Raw genomic sequence first — 19313 nt, 5'->3', positions numbered from 1 at the left:
GATTATATGCATTTACATCTAAAAAAGTATATTTATATGGATTGGTATTCTCACATGGTCAAAATTATGCCTTGAATAATAAATTCATTTCATTCATATTTGTTTAAACTTCCAATAAAGCATTACAACTTGAAGGCACATTGTTTTATGTTCCGATCAACAGGTTTCTGAAACAAGTCTGTCTGAATATTTGTTGATTTTTTTAAAATTGTTTTATTTACATGACCAGAACCAAATGTGGAGAAGCAGCATTCAGCTTCTAAGCACCACCAATCTGTATCGAACTTGCAGAAAACTGCAAAACAGCTGAAAAACAGGTGTGTTTGTAGTGTTGATTTGAAGGATCTCAGGTTTTCAGCTGTTAAGCAGTTTTCTGGAAGAGTGGAGAGCAGAGTAGACCAGAACCAGAAGACCTGAGTGCTCTGGAAGGTTCATAGTAATAAGAAGAGATTCTGCAACCAGCAATCGTCTCACATCTTAAACTGTTGGGACAGAACTCTGTCATCTGGGATGTCAGTGCTAATCCCTACAGTTCTTACACACACTACTGTATTAGACAAATAATTAAATTGGCAGTACATCTTGTTTCATCAAACTTCTTCCATCCAATTTAGTAAATCATACCAAACAAGAGTATTTAGCAGAGGAAGCTGTTTGGCATTGACAGAGACAATTTAGTAGGTTTTTACTGGGCGCAACTCCCACACACAGCTCTGCTGCTCAGCACCATAGAAGAATTTTCCTTATAACTGTGGCACATATTAATGAGGAATACACAAGACTGATTGCTACAATGAAAAAATAATTAGGCACACACATTTTCTTTCCTTCTTCCTGCATTAATTATTTTTGACAAAGTATAACTTAGTTCAAATTAGCAATAAATTAAAACTTTTGAAATAACTTCTTCTTTTCAAAGGTCTTTGGTTTGTAGATGTAGATTGTTTTGTTTTTTTTCTTCTAGATTGAAAACGGCTCTTCCTACGTCTGTTTAGTATTTTCTTTGAACGGTTTGAAAGTGAGCAGAATCAAAAGCTTGGGTGTACTTCAGCACTTAGGTGTGTGGAGAAACCAGCAATAGATCTGCAGTCTTAGTAACCAACTGTTAAGAGGTTACTAAGGAGCTTTCAGGAGCTTTAACGTGTAAGGAGGGAACAATTGTTGAAAGCTGTCTTGAAACCAACTGTAAAAGCATTCCTCTCTGATACTTGTCACTCCTCTTTATGAAGACGTGCACGTTGTTTTGGAAATGCTGCTTCTCAGGGAGTGATGTTCGAGGAGCACATGAAGAGAAGATCCCAACACTGATCCCAAAGGCATTCTTTGTTTTGAAAAGCCTAAACTGGAACAGTTGTGGAGGATAAAGACATTGCTTTACAAACAGGAAGTGATTTTAAAACTAAATCTCGTATTGCTTCATATCTTTCAGACACTTTGGTCATGCAAAATCTGTTTTGTTCAATGAAGGAGCTCTTCTCTAAAGGCTTTGATACCTGATCATTTTCCTATATATTTATCTATTTTCTTTCAATCTGTCCTGATTGTTGTTTTGTTTTTACTTACAGTATATCAATTGGAATTAGCTATGTGCTGGCTGGCAGTGAGGCTTTTGCTGCTCTTCTTGGTATCAGGTGAGTTGAATTTAAGAACGATCTGAATAATGTGTACTGGCTGGACTTAAGTAGCATTTTATGAAGCCCAAAACCAAACTGTAGTCACTTAATCAGCATCCTCTTACATAACTAATAGAATTTATTTTCCAGTTAAGGGTTAAATAATCAACTTAAGCAGCACATGTACTTTTGAAATTCTCTGCTCTCCTTCACTGTGTGTGTAAGCAGCCATGCAGGGAGGTAGAGTTCTATGGTTCACTGGAGGTTTTCAATTACAAAGAAAATGAGCATCTTATTAGTGGTGCACTGACTGCAGTTTTCTGGCCGATTGCTGATCTTAAAAAAGCCTGACCTGCTCTTTCAGATTTTGGTCTGTACCATATTTTTGTTTATGTTTCTGCTGTCTGAAAAGTTGCTTAGCATAGCAACAAAATCAGGTCGGCAGCAGGGTGGTGACTATAGTTAACTGCCCAGGTGAAGACATGACTCGGAGGGTCAACAGGAGTTTTCTTACAATTCTAAAAAGAAAACACAATCTTAGATATGATCTTAGCGGGGTTTTTTTAGATATGATGATGATATTCCAGTAAGGATGAATGCTCTAAGCAGTTGCATAAAATTGTTTGTAAAACTCAGCAAATGACCTTGTGGAAGACTTTAGAAAAACTCAACTACACCATTTTATTTTATGTTCCATTATGATGGGAAAAAAACAAATTTGCATCTCATCTCTGTGCTAATGGACTTTAATTAGCGGGTGTTACTTTGAATGTCATGTTGCTGCAAATGTTTGTTCTGCGAGTTGTTGCTGTAGAACAGGAACTTAGGCACTTCAAAAAGTGTTTGAAGATAACCATCAGAGACATGTTTGATGCTGAAATTAGATGCAAAATTTGGGCAAAGCAAATGACTGTGTCATATGCTACATATAGACCCTGCTGCTTCAGATGTTGACAGAAAGAACTGCTTTCATGTCAAAGTTTAAAGACACATGCGGCTACATCAAATGTATCTGAATGGAACCATGTTTGTCAAATGGGGATGCATGAAACCGTCTCAAAGACTAAACTAGGCATCAGAACAAGTTAAACCTGGTCGTTAAAAGTTGTCTTGTAGGAATTATACATGAACATAAACAGAGCGTCTGTTTATGTTACCCTGCCTGACTGAAATGTCACCGCTTGACATCCATAGAATTAGATCTGACATCGTTATTTTAGTCATAGAAAAAAACAAATAATTATACATGTTCCAACATCCTGCAGCCAGCTGGGTCAGCCTGTGTTTCAGGGCTTACTTTCTTTGAATCTGTTGTCGGAAACCTGCTGCTCCACGTCTTGATGAGGTTTTTAGGTGATGCTGCTTTTCATCTTTTACTTTTCAACTACATTCATGAGTTTAGCTGCATTTTCCTCCAGCAAAATGTACCTAGTGAACACATGTGAACTTTGGAAGAGATGTAAAGGATCTTCAACCCTTGATGGAGTTCAACCCTTATGCTTCCCCATTTTTCCTGATTCAAAACATCAACTTAGGCTGTGTTCACACCAGCTCTGTTTAGTCCATGTTAGTCATACTCCAGTTTATTTATCCACAAATGTTGGTTTGTTTAGGGAGCTGTGAATGTGAAATCGAACCAAAAACGCAAACTCTGGTCTGTCTACAGACCTTGGTTCTTGGTTCAGTTGAAGTGAACTCTGCTGTGGTTCACATGCATTTTTGAACCGGAGAGTGCTCCAAAAGACCAAAGTGATCTACAGCGCAGGGCATCCTGGGTAAGAACAATTAAAACAAATGTGCGAGTCCAGTGCTATTGGGAGAAATGACTTTTGGTCTTTTACCACAGACACAAGAGAAATCCTACTACCGCCAAAATCTCAGAACACTCCATTTTTGTTTCCATTTTGTGAAGAAGGAAGTTGCGCTCAGTTTCCTCAGAGGTTTTGGTGTTGTTTCCATCAGTGGTTCTTGGTGCAGCGCCCCCACAGAGGAGGCAGCAAGCAGGTTTTTTATAGGGTTTGGGTCATTTGATGCATTGCTGTGTGAAAGCACAGGGATATTTTTTACTGTATGGAACTAAGAACAGAATCAGATATTTGTTTAGGTTGCTCCCTCTGTTGGCTTACTGAGCCTTTTTTTCTTTTCTGCAAAACTTTTATGCAATGCATTACTCACAGTAGTTAATGTTGCTTACAGTGATTAAACTGAAAGAATACTACACAGAAGTAGAGAAGAGAGTTGGATTATTTGGGTCTCTTCTGGTGATTGCTGTCTCTCCCCTCAATTCACACCTCCTCTTTCCCTCCCAGGCCTATAATTACCTTTATCAGTTAACAGGGCTAATTTATTTTGTCATGCCCCAGTAAATCCTTTACCCAAATAATATTATTCACACTCTACGGGACGGTCGGACTGCTTCATTGGCACGCTTGGGTGCTTCATTATCAGCACTCTCAGCGCCAGGGGAGATGCAGCGATTTGTTGTGGGAGTAGGAAGGCAGGGTTAGTGGAGTGAAAAAAATCTTGGGAGTCCTCCTTTGGATAAACCATCTTCCCCCTGCTTCCAGGATGCTGCAGTCAATAGAGTGCTGCAGGTTTGTATGCAGAATGGCCTTCGCAGGGTGGTGGGCGCCTTGGACACAAACCCCACTGAGCTGCAGAGGATTTACAGCTTTACTGAGTCATTTCACCTCAGCATTCGCTTCATTGGGATTTTGCCTTAGTTTAAGCGAGTTTTAGAATTCAAAAAGTCAGGATTTTCCCTTGAGCCTAAAATATAAGAGGATTAGAAAACTATCTTTAACCCGCAAATATCAGTTAAATCTCATGTGTTTAATTAAGATGAAACCCAGCTCAGCCTTATCTCTACAGATGGTGAACTTAGTAATTTAGCTCTTATTAATACCGCCCGCATTACTTTTTAATATTTTTGTCTCTACTTCATATTTCATGTTGATCTTGTTCAACACCTCGCTGATCTTTGTAGAAACATGTTGGACCTATTTGCTCCCATGTAGAATTTTTTTTATGGCTCTTTTGTGCAATTGAGTATTTCAGATCATCAAACAATTCATATAATCTGACAAAACATTAGCAGCTATTTTTCAAATGTTGAAATTGAATTGTGTATTGGGTTTCTTTGCTTTAGAGTATTAGCTTCTATCAAAATGTCATAATTTAAAAGAAACAGAGCTGCTATTTGAACAGCATGAACGTACCAACCTACCTGAGTGCAACTCAAACAATTCGGCACTCATTTCATTGTGTCTCTCCAAACAGACGTAAAACAAATCAATAATTAATTCTTAAAAAAAAAAAAAATCAGTTGTTGAACGAAGATGCCGAGGCGTGTTTTAGAAGGATACCATTTATTGGATCTCCATGGTGACAGCATGTTAGGTTAAATATTTCCCCCTCGATGAAAGCAGATATGTGATTTATTGAAGCTAACAGGTAAGATTTCTCCATGTGTTTCCATGTCTCCACAGACACTTTTATGTGATCCCCGCCTTCACCTGGATTCTGTCCCTTGCCATCTTACTTGGCCAGACATTCATTCAGCCCATCACCTCCTTGTTCACCCTCCTCAAGGGAATTCTGCTCATTGTTACGGTAATTCTGCCTAATGTTATAATGATTTGTGTTGTAAAGGATTTTCCAGGGTACTTGTTCTGGTGATAACTCAAACATCTTTCAGAAGAGAAGCAGAAGGGTCAAGTTGTCTAAATGGAGATTTTAAAAAATGTGAATGTCAATAAAACTGACTTTTAATAATTTGATAATTTGCCATAAAAAAAGAAGATGTGATCTAATCCTGATGTTCTTATTTTATCAAGTTCCTTGCAAAAGTATTTATGTCCCTTGAACTTATGTGCACCACGCAAAACTTTATTCATGCAGTGTTTTAATATTCATCCAAAGATAATAACCTAATACAAACAAGACTATATATAAATGGATGTTCTCACACACTCATACCAGCCTGGTGTTTACATTATGCAACACGGCCCTCATGGGAAATTAGAGAAAACATCTCTTCACAAACGAGTGTCCCATACTGAAGCATGTAGCCCGCACTCTGTGCAAAGCAGGGAGTCACTTAAGGTAATTTGAATATATGCAAGAGAACTACTGATTAAAAAATTTTAGATTCTCTGGTGGTCACAAATAAAAGTTGCAGGACAAAAGTAAAGGCCAAATGCAAAACAAAGAATTAGTTTTCCTTAAGTGTGGTATCAGAACCAGGCTAATTTAAATGTGTTTACCTCTCTTAATATTTACATTGTATATGTGTATGATATATTAAGTCAGATGGTCAATACTAGAGTCTAGTAGCAGCATAGACTAGGAGTTTAACAAATCAGGGTTTTGGTTTGTGAAGACTCCTGGAGTACCACACATTAGCTGAAGCTTAGCAACCTTTTTATATCTTTATTATCTCAGTTATTGTGAAGGAAGTGTTACGGAGTCATGAAAAACTGAAAGAGTGAGGTAGGGTCCTTTACTGTGGACCCTACTTGAACCTCAGTGTTTACAGATGCACTCATTTGCAGATTTATTCTTGGAAACCTGCCTATTCACAAATTCACAAAAAAAACATGTAAAATATTTGATTGAAAATAGAGCTAGTAAAGCTGAAAAATCCAACCACATTGCTAAATGCTATTGTACTCCTGAAGATCCAAACACAAGAGTTAGCATAGGAGAGTTACCGTAACTCTTGTAAAAATACTCTCTGCTCCACTGTTTCTGCTTTATAACTTTCTCTTTGGTGCCTTCTGTCTTGTGCGTCCTTCATTCATTTCTTGAGAAATGCAATGTGGTCGTCCTTCTGGTATAAGGTCATGCTGGGAAAATGGATGGAAACACTTGTCCTTTCATGCAGAAGTTGTCAGACATATTGAGCTCCACTGTGTATTTGCTGGTTTGAGCTTTTCCAGGTCAGTGCACGTCGTCATTTTGAAGTGTCAGTGGCTCACTGGGAGCTCTGGAGAAATCTTTGGGTATGGGCCAGAGTCCATTTAACACAATTGCATCCCAGATGATTACAGTCTGAAGGAGCTGTAGAGCTAGATGCAACATCTGCTGCTGCTGCTGTAATACAGATGCAACATGTTGGGAAACAACTCACATGTTTACTTTGGGAGAAGTTTAGTGTGGATTTTGATGCACCTTTTGATAGTCTATTGATCATTTGACCAGTCTGCACTACAGAGCACAGACTGGTGCTCCTACTACTACCCTACTACCTCCAAAATTTATATAGATAAAAAGAACCATTGCAAAAAGTCAGCTAACAACAAATTATTTACCAGGCTGAATTGGTGAAAGTTGCCAGAATACTGGCACATAAATACCAACTGGGAGTGAAGAGGAGATAATTAAATTTTCAACTAATCTTAGTTATTAGCTAATTAGCCTCATTCAAAATTCTTCAAGGCAAAACTTGGTTCTTAAATAAACACACTGATGTCAAACTGGGAAAATATTTCATCATTTTATTGGTTCCTGGTTTTATTCTTTTTACATTATTATTGTTACTTTTGGTATTTCGTTAGTCTTGATTCTTTTCCAATAGTTTAATTGAGAATGCAACTACCTTTAATTGTTGACTGAAAAAAAAATTTATCTGGAAGTTGGTGTATTTTTGTTAAGATATCCTTATATAATGGAAACTAGTTATTTGTGTTTATTCTCTATGTGTCTGTTTGAGAACATCAGAGTGAAACCTAATCTTTCATCTGTTATTATTTATGAGCTAAGTCTTATCAGGCACATCTTCATACACCAATTACTGAGACTGAGAAGTAATTGGTTATTATTTCATGATAATTAGGTGGTGCCCTGACTTGGTAATGTGTATCTAAATTATTAGTTTTGTTAATTGTTGACTTTGGCATTTTTTAAGTTACTCCTTGTCAAATCAAGTCGTTTACTGTGCAACACACTACTTACACACAATGACTTACATCCTTGCACCAGACATATTGCCTATGGTAACTTAGCATTATTAACTTGATAACTGTTCTAGACCAAGCATGTTTTGCTGCTTCATTTTTAGCCAGTTATTTTATTAAACAGGTCAATTGTCCAGGGCCTTACTGTGACATAAAAGTACATAACTACTCAAAGGAACAGTAAGATTTCCTTTTACTGTTTAACTAAATCATCTTCTGTATTATATCCAGTACTTGTCACTCTGCTGATGTCTTGTTTGCTTTTTGCTATTCCCCCCTCTTCTTTTTTTTTTTTTTTTTTTTACATAAGATGCACCTGTGCTACTTGCTGCAAGAGTGAAAGCTGGATGGGCTACCCTACTAGGGAGTTTGGTACTAACTGACCTCTTTCTTTGCAAAATGTACATTGTCACTGGTCTTTAAAATTGGTTTCCTCAGATAACGTTTTGGGGCGATTTGACTTCCTTTAGAAAACGTTTTTATCATTTTATCCTTTTGCAGTTTTGGTTATTTCATATCAGAATGTTTGGTACAAACCGATACGCTCTTCTCGGGGATGTTTCACTCTGCCAGTGCCTCCATTTGTATCCACAAGGGTAATATTCTTTATGTGAGTTTCAACAGGTGATTAAGATTGTTCTACAATATATTTTATAGTCTGCTTTAATTCAATCTTGTTATACGGCTCACATAAATAATATCAATAAGCACAAGACTGCTTTTGTTTGATCATATTGTGTCATACTTCATGAGAGTAAACTACTTATTTAAAAAATATTTTGGAATGGAAAAGCAGGGATTAACTGGACAGAAAAAAGAGCCACAGCATCTGTGTGTCCCTTTGATTAATGATTTAAATGAAGGAATGCAGTTCATAGTAGACCCACTGAGAACAAGGTTACTAGGCAACAACCACCATCACCAGTGCCTGTACCTCTATTGTCTAGCCTCCGCTTTTCCACTCTAATGTTGTTATAGTAGATTTTTAGGACCTGCAGTGAAAAAACATTCAACAACTCCTTGTTGAATGCTGTTCATCAAAAAAAGCATTGATGAACAAAAATAAGAAGAAATATTCATCATAAAAAACATTTTAAAAAATTACGTGTTTTATGTTTTAAAGAACTGTGTGTCCTTTTTAAACAGTGCACTGGTTTGTGTAGGTGTGTCACATAATATCTCATTGAAACTTGCAAAGTGACATTTGAAGCCACTGGATTTTTGCAGATCAAACACTTCAGCCTAACCTCAAGAGAGCAAAGGAAAAACACACACACACGCACACACACACACAACACAGTCCTTCTTTTTGAATTACTTTATAGTAACAAAACCAAAATGGGAGCAGATTGTGAAAAACAATCTACATTCCAGCAATCTAGAAGTGCAATTTGGAGCAGCAATAATCACCTGAAGCAGCTGTATTCTGGAATGTCTCACGCATTGTTGTGGAACATAGTTCCGTCATGTAAATCAATATTCATCCATCGCTTGGATTAGTCTTTTTCAGTCCAACTTCAGCATGACTGCAGAATACTTTAGTCATTCAGTGTCTTTAAGAACACCGGAGCCTGTGGCTGCAGAACAAACCACAATCATCTCCACCATTGTGCCGTACAGTTGGTGTGAGGTGTTCGTGTTGATATGTAGATTATTTCCCAAACTGTGGAATATGGACAGAATGTCCACTGTAGTCTCATTAACCCAGAGGATGTGATTCCAGAAGTTGGTGGTTCAGTGAGATGTTGCTCTGCAAACAAATCCTAACCTTCAGTCAGGCTGCCACACTCCTTTAATAAGAATCTTCATTGTAAATAAAGCAACAAAAAAAAAAAAACCTTTATCATTTTCTGTACTGTTCAGTTATCAGATAAAATATACAATAAATACACTTTAAACTTTTCATGTGGAAAAATGTAATTATTTAAGGAATTTCAATATATTTATAAGTCAGAGTGACAGCAAAGATGATGAATAATGAGTAATGCAAGAATGTACAGAAGGGACACGAAAGAGACACAAGAGAACCAAATGATACAGTTGCACTAAAATAAAGACGCATGGCAAAATAAAATTTTTAAAAATTAAAAAGAGAAAAACATGCACCACTTCCATTTCACTATTATGTGCTACTGTGTGTCCATCATGTGAATCATAGATTGCCACATGACATGTGTGTTTGTTTTGTTTTGTTTTTTCGTCCTTTGGTGTTCAGGTTTCTTTTCCAAAGTCCAAAACACTCATGCTCTGTTTTAACCCTTCCTATGGGGTTAAAACAGGAAGGGTTGTTTGTTTCTCTCTTGTTTGTTTCTCTCCTCAGAAACAAGCAAGAACTTAAAAGAAGACAAAAAAAAAAATCCCAGGAGAAAAACAATTACCGGTATAGCAAAATCTAGACTTATTTCATGTGACTGAGGTCAAACTGTTGTGTTCACAGCCAAACAGACTTTAAAAAGAAACTGGAAGAAGAGTTGAAAGGAAATAAACAATATTAAAAAATTTAAGAAAGAAGTGGCAACAATTTATCCAGAAAGTAATATAAACAAACCTCTATTATTATAATTATTCTTTTGCATCTAAAAGATGCAAAAAAAATAACAAACATGCTGCTCACAAACATTCAACCCTGAATGTTTGTGAGCAGGGTTGATTGTCTTTGTGTTTCCAGGTTGCCCTCTGGTAAACCTCTTTGGACCGCTGGGCTGGGTTCTGGGCTCAGACCCCAGCCCAGCTACACTAAAGAGCCTGAAAACTGTTTTCTTTGCAAGTATACCAAGATAGAAACATTAATATTTCAACCAGAAACAGAAAAAAAAATCCCATTTGCTGGGTCATAAATGGCTGGTTCTTGACGGCGGTGTGTTTTATTCGGGAGCACTCGGCCTTGCCTGACCAGCTCTCACTCATATTGATGCACAGAAGAAGAAATAGCTCTCAGTGCCCTGCTACACAGCTGAGCCTCTAAATCTTAGCACCTCCTTCTGCTTGGGACTTAGCTCCAGGTCACTGTTCCTTCACTCTGTGTGCGCGTGCGCATGCCGTGTGTGTGCATGCGTGTGTGTGTGCATCTACATTTCCATCTACAGGGTGCAAAAACACACTGACTACTTCCCAAAATAACACGCATGAGGAGGTACATCATGATGAAGTGTCAGGATGATTTTATCAGTTTCCTGTTAAAAAATAGGCGTCAATAATGACTGCGAAATTGAACCACCACCTACATGACACAGACTCTGTTGAGGTGAGTGTGTGTTTGTTGCTCAAAAGGCTGTGTGATGCAGTCTGTCCCATTTCTTCATTGTTCTTCAAGGACAGAAGATCCTTTGGGGAGACGCGGCTCACTGACTGAACAGTCATGCATCCTGATGCATTCTGATCAAGCAACTAAAACTAACAAAATAGCAAAACTAAAAATAAGAAAACATTTTTATGAACTGAAATAAATAAAAGTGGTAATTAATGGGGGGAAATTACAACTAACTGGAACTATGTCCTGCATTTATAAAACTAAAACTTACTGAAATTATAGATATATCCATCATTTTCAAGTTCGTGAATCCATTTATTTGCCTGATGTGAAATTGATGTTTTTACTTTTTCCCCCATGTAAACAATTTACATCAGCTGTGGGTAAATTACGGCGCTCCATGCTCCTCCAGGCGGCGCTAATGCTAATCTGCAAAATGACAATGGAAAAAGTTGGGCAAAAACATCAGAGTCAGCTGGTTGTGCAATAATAGTTGAATACATTCCTAAACAGAAATTATATCTTCTGTTTAGTTTCATTACCCAATCGATGTAATCACAATACAGTAGTCTTTGAATTCTGCACCTAAAATTCACCAAAGTATGAAAAACTAAAACTACTACAATAACCTAATAAAAACTAAACAAAAACTTAATATTGAAGTAATGCTAATTTATAAAAACGAGCAAACACACTCCAAGATCTAACTAAAACTAACTGAATTAGACAAACAAAAAGTCGCAATGAAGTAAAACTGAACTATAGTGAAAAACCCAAAACTTTCATGACCCTAATCCTGATCAGTTATGCATGTTCACTCTGTAAACCAGTTTTAGTGATTACTGTTCACTTTATTCAAGGTATTTTGAGCTTTCTTAAGCTGAAAGAAAGCCATCTTTCAGCTTAAGTTCTGGATAGAAATTGTTCTTCACGGTCAAATAGTAATATCCGAGGAGATGGCGACTTTGAATGTAGACTGTTTTTTGATGTGGTCATCCTCTTACGTCTGTCCCCCAAGTCGTTTGACGGTTGCAGTATAAACCGCTCGGCTGACTCTCCTGCTGCCTGCGGCACAAGATTTAATAACACTGAAATCAATGTCTTTGTAGCTAATCCCCACAGCATCCGTTCATCTGCCAGTATGTCAATGAATAAACAGAACTGATGAGGGGCATAAGCTGCAGGAAAACAATGTTAGAGGACATATGAAACGTGAAAGCCCTCTCATTTGGGAAAGCTCATTTCTTAAAAGAGGTGTGCAGAATTTTAAAGATGAAATATTATGCAAGATTTAATTTTTGGAGCTTTGGACACCGAACGGAAATATGCAACACATTTGGTTTTGCTCCCATTTTCCATGAGCTGAACTCAAAATCTAAAACATTTTTGATATGCATAAAATATTTTAAAATATTGTTGAAATTAAATTTGATTTAAATCTAATAGTTATCACCTCTCCTTTGCATAAAAGGATGCACAGATGATCCATCCCACATCACAGGTGTGACATATCAAGAACCTTTTGGCCACATTAAAAGTCACACTGAAATGTGATGCTTTGCTTTATTGGGGGGTTTGAAAACCAGTTGATATCTGGTGTGACCACCATTTGCCTCATGTAGTGCAGCACATCTCCTTTGAGTTGATAAGGTTTGGATTGTGGCCTGTGAATGTTGGTCCTCTCTTTTTCCATGGCTGTGTGAAGCTGCTGGAATGTGGCAGGAACTGGAACATGCTGTTGTGTCGTAGCAGCTTGTTTTAAAACAATTTCTTAGTATTGATGAAAATGTACTTGTCCTGTTAGTAAGGTCATTCCATTTTTATAGCACATTTTGAGCAAGAAGGCAGTTTAAAATCCTTTACACATGAACGTAGTCTGTAATTTATAAACTTATAGGGGTTTCTCTGGATTTTTTTTGTTCTAATAGGTTTAATTCCTGTTCTGGGTTTGTAGATTATTTCACTTATACCGAGTCATTTTCCGTATAAGTGAAATAATTTGCCAATAGAACAAGTAATTTTTTAATCAATATTAGGGAATTTGATTAAAACAAGCTTGAATAGCTGTAATTATTTAAAGTTTAATATATATATATATATATATACATATATATATATATATATATATATATATATATAGAGAGAGAGAGAGAGAGAGAGAGAGAGAGACTACTGTGGAGTCACAGTGACTCTAACATACAGAGCTGCAATGGAGTAATTTAGATCAAAGCTTGTTCATGCATTTAGTGGCCCAGTCAAAGTCTAGATCTACCATCGTCAAACCTCAGATTCAAAAAATCTTTTCATTGAATCTGAGCTCAAACTGAAGGCAAACAACAGATTTCCAGTTTCTATTGAAAATAGGGTGACCAGCGCATGTTTGTCCGCCGATTCTACACTCCGCCCCCCACCGCCGACAAGAAAAGAAGTGTCCTACTTTTCACAAACCCAAATCTGGTCACCCTAATTGAAAGGCAATGTTCAAATCATATATTATTTTCCTTTTACTTCATAATCATGCGCTGACATAAAATCCCAGTAAAACACAGTGAGGTTTGTGGATGATTGTGAACACGGCAATAGTGATTCGTCAGATATGAGAATTCCAGTCCTGTGATTGGACAGATGAGACGGCTGACAGCAGAGTTTTCTTCCAAACACAGCTGAGTGCTGCCTACCTCCATTTCCTGCCAGCATGTCTTCACCATCCATCTGGAGTGCAGGATCTGGGAGATCCATTATGCAACGCTTTGTTCTGAAGTTAACTTTCAGCTGCCTCTCATGTTGTGCTCCATCCCGTTCGCTGGGGAATAGCAAAAACTACACATGCTAATTAAAGAATAAAATCACATCTGCCCCAGCCTTATGGGACCCCTGCGTCCTGGTGAAAATGAATTCCCCTCTTTCCGCCTCTCTCCTCCTCTGTTCTTTCCAGCGCTCGCTTCTCTCTGTAATTTCGTCCAAATCGATGTGCTGCACCAGCAGCTCCTTAAGGCCTGACATCTGACTGATTGCTTCACACAAAAACCTGCAGCTAAATAAAATAACAGGAGAACCCAAATGAAGTTTATGCACCTTTGTAGAAGCTCTATTAAGTCATTGTGAAATAGGCCTGAGTGTAGCTTTAGTCATTACATCAGCCACACATGAAAATGCTGCATTGTTTCACACACACACACACACGCGCCCACGCACACCTACACACACACACACACACACACCCCCCTTCTCATGCACCAAGCAGTTGAACAGTGTTGGAGGGGAGATTATTCATGGAGAATCGACCGCAATTTCACGGCTTTCTGGAAATAATTAGTGTGACATTTATTCAGGCTTAATAATTGCTTAGGATTCCAGACTCTCACCTCTAATAAAGTTGTCATTGAACCTTTAATGCCACTGGCTCCCATGACAGCAGGGGAGCACTGCACCTGGGTGCAGGGCACTAAGATCACTGGGAGGAGGACAGCACAGTCAAATTTATGGAGCATATGTGTTTGTGTGGTTGAACCGGATTCTGCTGTTCGTCCAAACAGAACTGGACTAATCCCACCATGAGAGAGTGAACACTACCATCTCTAAAACATCTGTTCAAGTCTGTTCAAAGTATCAGTATTAATACCTTGAGGTATAAATTACTCTTCAAATAGTTATTTTTATCTCTAAATGTGATAAATTACTGAATCGACTGGAGAGTTGGGTTGGACTCTCCGGTCCAGTGCTTAACTGGTTTGAATCTTACATAAAGAACAGGGATTTCTTTGTTTCAATTGGAAACTTCTCATCAAAGAGGTCAGAGGTCACATGTGGGGTACCCCAAGGTTCAATCCTAGGACCCCTCTTATTCAATATTTATATGCTTCCACTCGCTCAGGTTATAATAGGAAATAATATCAGCTACCATAACTATGCAGATGACACACAGCTCTACATTACGATGTCACCAGGAGACTCAGAACCCATCCAATCACTGAACAGATGCTTAGAACAGATTAATGTGTGGATGTGCCAAAACTTTCTCCAGCTGAACAGAAACAAAACTGAAGTTATTATTCTTGGACATCAGAGTATGAGACTATGACACAACAGTGACATCATAGAGGCTTGGAATCGAGTCAGAGGACGCACAGAAGTTTGAGGAACTAATTTAAAGCAAAACGGCGTCTGCGTCTTCTACATGTCGTCACATGAGCGCCTCTCACATGAGCGAGAGAGAGCAAGACTTTTTATTTTAAGCAACAGTCAGTGAAGAGCACAGCACTTCTATGAAAAGTTTTCTCTAATATGTAAACTTGAGCGTGCAGATGTATGTAAACTTCTGGTTTCAGCTGAATACCAAAAACAAAAAAGAAACGCAACACTGAATGTTCCCTAATTTTCTTTAAATATATTATTTGAATTGAATTTGACTTGTAAGCCTTTCTAAATATGAAGCCTATATATATAAAGGTGTAATAATGTAACAGTTTAGATAATTGTAATAGAAACAAAATAAACTGAAGAAGGAATTTGGACAATGGATGAAAATGTAAGAGACCTTGAGGAGTTTGGGAGAGAGGCTGACACTGATGGGTCTGAGGAGGGAAGTGATGAAGGGGTCAGACTGGGGTCACATAGGGGTCAAATTGCAGTGACAGTCTGACAAAAGTGATTTTTTTTTTTTTTTTTGACAAAGTTTAAACACTTAGTGTAAAAATCCAGAAAGTACATTCTGGTGCTTTTATTAGACCGTCCAACTAATTAAAGCAGTTCATGCCCTCTTTGACATGTTCAACAAGTTCTGCTGTAGACCCTGAACTCATCAGAACACAGTCTCCCCACTTAGAGGGGAAACTCTGGAAGGTATGGTACCAACATTGTTGGTGTGAAATATCCCATGTCAAAATGTGTCATTTTGTACCCAAACAGGTAAAACCACAATGGTGGAACTTGGCAAAGAAGCAAAAAGACTGGTCCTTTAAAAACTTCCTATTCTAAAGACACATGGAACATTGCACTGTGACATCAGAGTATGAGACTATGACATAACAGTGACATCATAGAGGCACTGTGACATCATAGAGGCACTGTGACATCACAGAGGCACTGTGACATCATAGAGGCACTGTGACATCACAGAGGGACTGTGACATCATAGAGGGACTGTGACATCATAGAGGCACTGTGACATCATAGAGGTGCTGTGACATCACAGAGGGACTGTGACATCACAGAGGTACTGTGACATCACAGAGGGATTGTGACATCATAGAGGTACTGTGACATCACAGAGGGACTGTGACATCATAGAGGTACTGTGACATCACAGAGGGCCTGTGACATCATAGAGGTACTGTGACATCATAGAGGTACTGTGACATCACAGAGGGCCTGTGACATCATAGAGGTACTATGACATCACAGAGGGACTGTGACATCATAGAGGTACTGTGACATCACAGGGGGCCTGTGACATCATAGAGGTACTGTGACATCAGAGTTCCTTACTCTGATGTCACAGAGTATGCAGAGTCTTGGTTTGACTTAGAATTCTATACAGCATTTAACTAAATGGAAAATCTCACTCATGAATGGAAGTGATCAAAATATTTTTTTATCGATTATCTTTGCTCCGAATGATAATCGCTTTTGATTAGTTTTTTTCTCAGACTTTGACATATTGCACAAACTCTTTGTATCCAATCCTCTGTATCCAATAGTTTTAAAGGGGCAGTACTATGTATTTTCCAGGCACATATCATTTTATAGCAAAATCAAGTAACTATGTTACCGTCAGTTATTATGTACCTGCTATATATCAAAAATGACTTAAAAGTCATTAAATTTGTTCCCAACAAAACAGCACTTGCTGTGTGACAGACGACGCTTCAGTCTTTTGAATAATTCTCAAATTATAAGCAAATTATAAGTCTTTGCCTTAAATTGCAAAGACTTTGCAATTTAATGCCTTGAAATTGAGCCTCTGTCTCTCTAAGCAGATCGTACTGTTCTTGACACTCCCTGCAGAAAGTCATTACAACATCGCTTCAGCATTATGCTGTTTACATTCATTCTCAGAGGGACGTCAAGAGGCACTGTGACATCAGAGTCTCTCACTCTGATGTCACAGTGCCTCTTGTAAAGTCTTGGCTTAACTTAGAATTCTATACAGCATTTAACTAAATGGAAAATCTCACTCATGAATGGAAGTGATCAAAATATTTTTTTATTGATAATCTTTGCCCCGAATACTAAACTAATCACTTTTGATGAGTTTATTTCTCAGACTTTGACATATTCCACAAATTCTTTGTATCCAATCCTCTGCCTGTCGTCTGGCCAGCAGCAGCACACCTGTATTAAAGAGTCCAACATGGCCGCCCAAAGCAGCAATTTAAGCTACACAAAACCCTTTTGTGTACGAACTAGTCAATATTTTTATTCCTAACTGGAACTATATCATGCGTTTATAAAACTAAAACTTACTGAAATGATAGATATATCCATCATTTTCAAGTTCGTGAATCCATTTATTTGCCTGATGTGAAATTGATGTTTTTACTTTTTCCCCCATGTAAACAGTTTACATCAGCTGTGGGTAAATTACGGCGCTCCATGCTCCTCCAGGTGGCGCTAATGCTAATCTGCAAAATGGAAAAAGTTGGGGGAAAAAGTTGGGCAAAAACATCAGAGTCAGCTGGTTGTGCAACAATAATTGAATACATTCCTAAACAGAAATTATATCTTCTGTTTAGTTTCATTACCCAATCGATGTAATCACAATACAGTAGTCTTTGAATTTTGCACCTAAAATTCACCAAAGTATGAAAAACTAAAACTACTACAATAACTAATAAAAACTAAACAAAAACTTAATATTGAAGTAATGCTAATTTATAAAAACGAGCAAACACACTCCAAGATCTAACTAAAACTAACTGAATTAGACAAACAAAAAGTCGCAATGAAGTAAAACTGAACTATAGTGAAAAACCCAAAACTTTCATGACCCTAATCCTGATCAGTTATGCATGTTCACTCTGTAAACCAGTTTTAGTGATTACTGTTCACTTTATTCAAGGTATTTTGAGCTTTCTTAAGCTGAAAGAAAGCCATCTTTCAGCTTAAGTTCTGGATAGAAATTGTTCTTCACGGTCAAATAGTAATATCCGAGGAGATGGCGACTTTGAATGTAGACTGTTTTTTGATGTGGTCATCCTCTTGCGTCTGTCCCCCAAGTCGTTTGACGGTTGCAGTATAAACCGCTCGGCTGACTCTCCTGCTGCCTGCGGCACAAGATTTAAAGAGGAACGATCTAGAGTTATAGATCTAGAGTTATAGATCTAGAGTCAATGCACAGCTTCAGTTATTATAACTAAAAACCAGCCATCAGGCCCGAAACTTAGGAGTAGTAATGGACTCTGACCTGAACATAAAGACAGTTACAAAGTCGGCCTTCTATCACCTGAAGAACATTTCCAGGATTAAAGGACTAATGTCTCAGCCAGATCTAGAGAAACTCATCCATGCGTTTATCTTCAGTCGTATTGATTATTGTAACGGCGTCTTCACAGGTCTGTCCAACAAATCAATCAAACAGCTGCAGCTGATCCAGAATGCTGCTGCTCACGTTCTCACTAAAACCACGAAGATAGAGCACATAACACCAGTTTTAAAGTCCCTACAGGGACCCAGTGCTCCCTGTAGCTCAAAGAATAGACTTTAAATTACTGTTACTAGTTTACAAATCACTGAATGGTTTAGCACCACAATACATTAAAGATCTGCTGTTGTTATATCAACCTTCCAGACCTCTCAGGTCTTCCGGTTCTGGTCTGCTCTGCATCCCCAGAACCAGAACCAAATGAGGAGAAACGGCATTCAGCATCTATGCACCACAAATCTGGAACAAACTTCCAGAAAATTGTAAAACAGCTGAAACACTGACTTCCTTTAAATCTCGATTATAAACCCACCTGTTTAGGCTTGTATTTGAAACATAATCAATTACAAATTTAATGATAGAGCTTGACTTAATGTTGTGTTTTGATTGTTGATCCTATGTTGTAATTGCACAAAAATCCGTGAGGGATGGCGGAGAGGTGTACATGAATGTGGTGTACGGAGCCTTGTGCCGGAAGCCCATTGAAAGGGTGTTTATTTCATTTTAAACTGTGTGATTGTGAGTGTGAGTGGGAATAAAAATAGCAATAGGTATTTTGTTCCATATAACACAGTAGGAGTGTAACCGGTAAAACTTTTATGGATGCAAACTCGACTAAAAACCAGCCTGTTTAGGTTTGTATTTAAAACGTAATCAATTATAAATTTATTGACGGAACTTGACTTAATGTTGTGTTTTGATTGTTGATTCTATGTTGCATTGTGTTTCTGTGTTTGATATGATGTAAAGCACTTTGAAATGCCTTGCTGCTTAAATATGCTAAATAAATAAAGTTTGATTTGATTTGATTTTGATAAATATTAATTTCCCCCAATTAAAAATAACATTTT

At 37.8% G+C, this 19313-nt stretch overlaps 1 protein-coding gene across 1 annotated transcript in view; it reads left to right on the top strand.

Moving 5' to 3' along the window:
* Positions 1-19313, top strand: part of si:ch211-51h4.2 — a 72053-nt gene that overhangs the window by 22081 nt on the left and 30659 nt on the right. Inside the window, exons 9-10 of the mRNA XM_044128212.1 lie at positions 1566-1631; positions 5102-5225. Of these exons, the coding sequence (XP_043984147.1) occupies positions 1566-1631; positions 5102-5225 (190 nt within the window). The remainder of the gene's footprint in view (positions 1-1565; positions 1632-5101; positions 5226-19313) is intronic.

Source organism: Gambusia affinis, linkage group LG10 (assembly GCF_019740435.1).
Source record: "Gambusia affinis linkage group LG10, SWU_Gaff_1.0, whole genome shotgun sequence".
Classification (NCBI taxonomy): Eukaryota; Metazoa; Chordata; class Actinopteri; order Cyprinodontiformes; family Poeciliidae; genus Gambusia; species Gambusia affinis.
The sequence above is the reverse complement of the archived record's forward strand: the minus strand, read 5'-3'. Positions and strand labels throughout refer to the sequence as shown.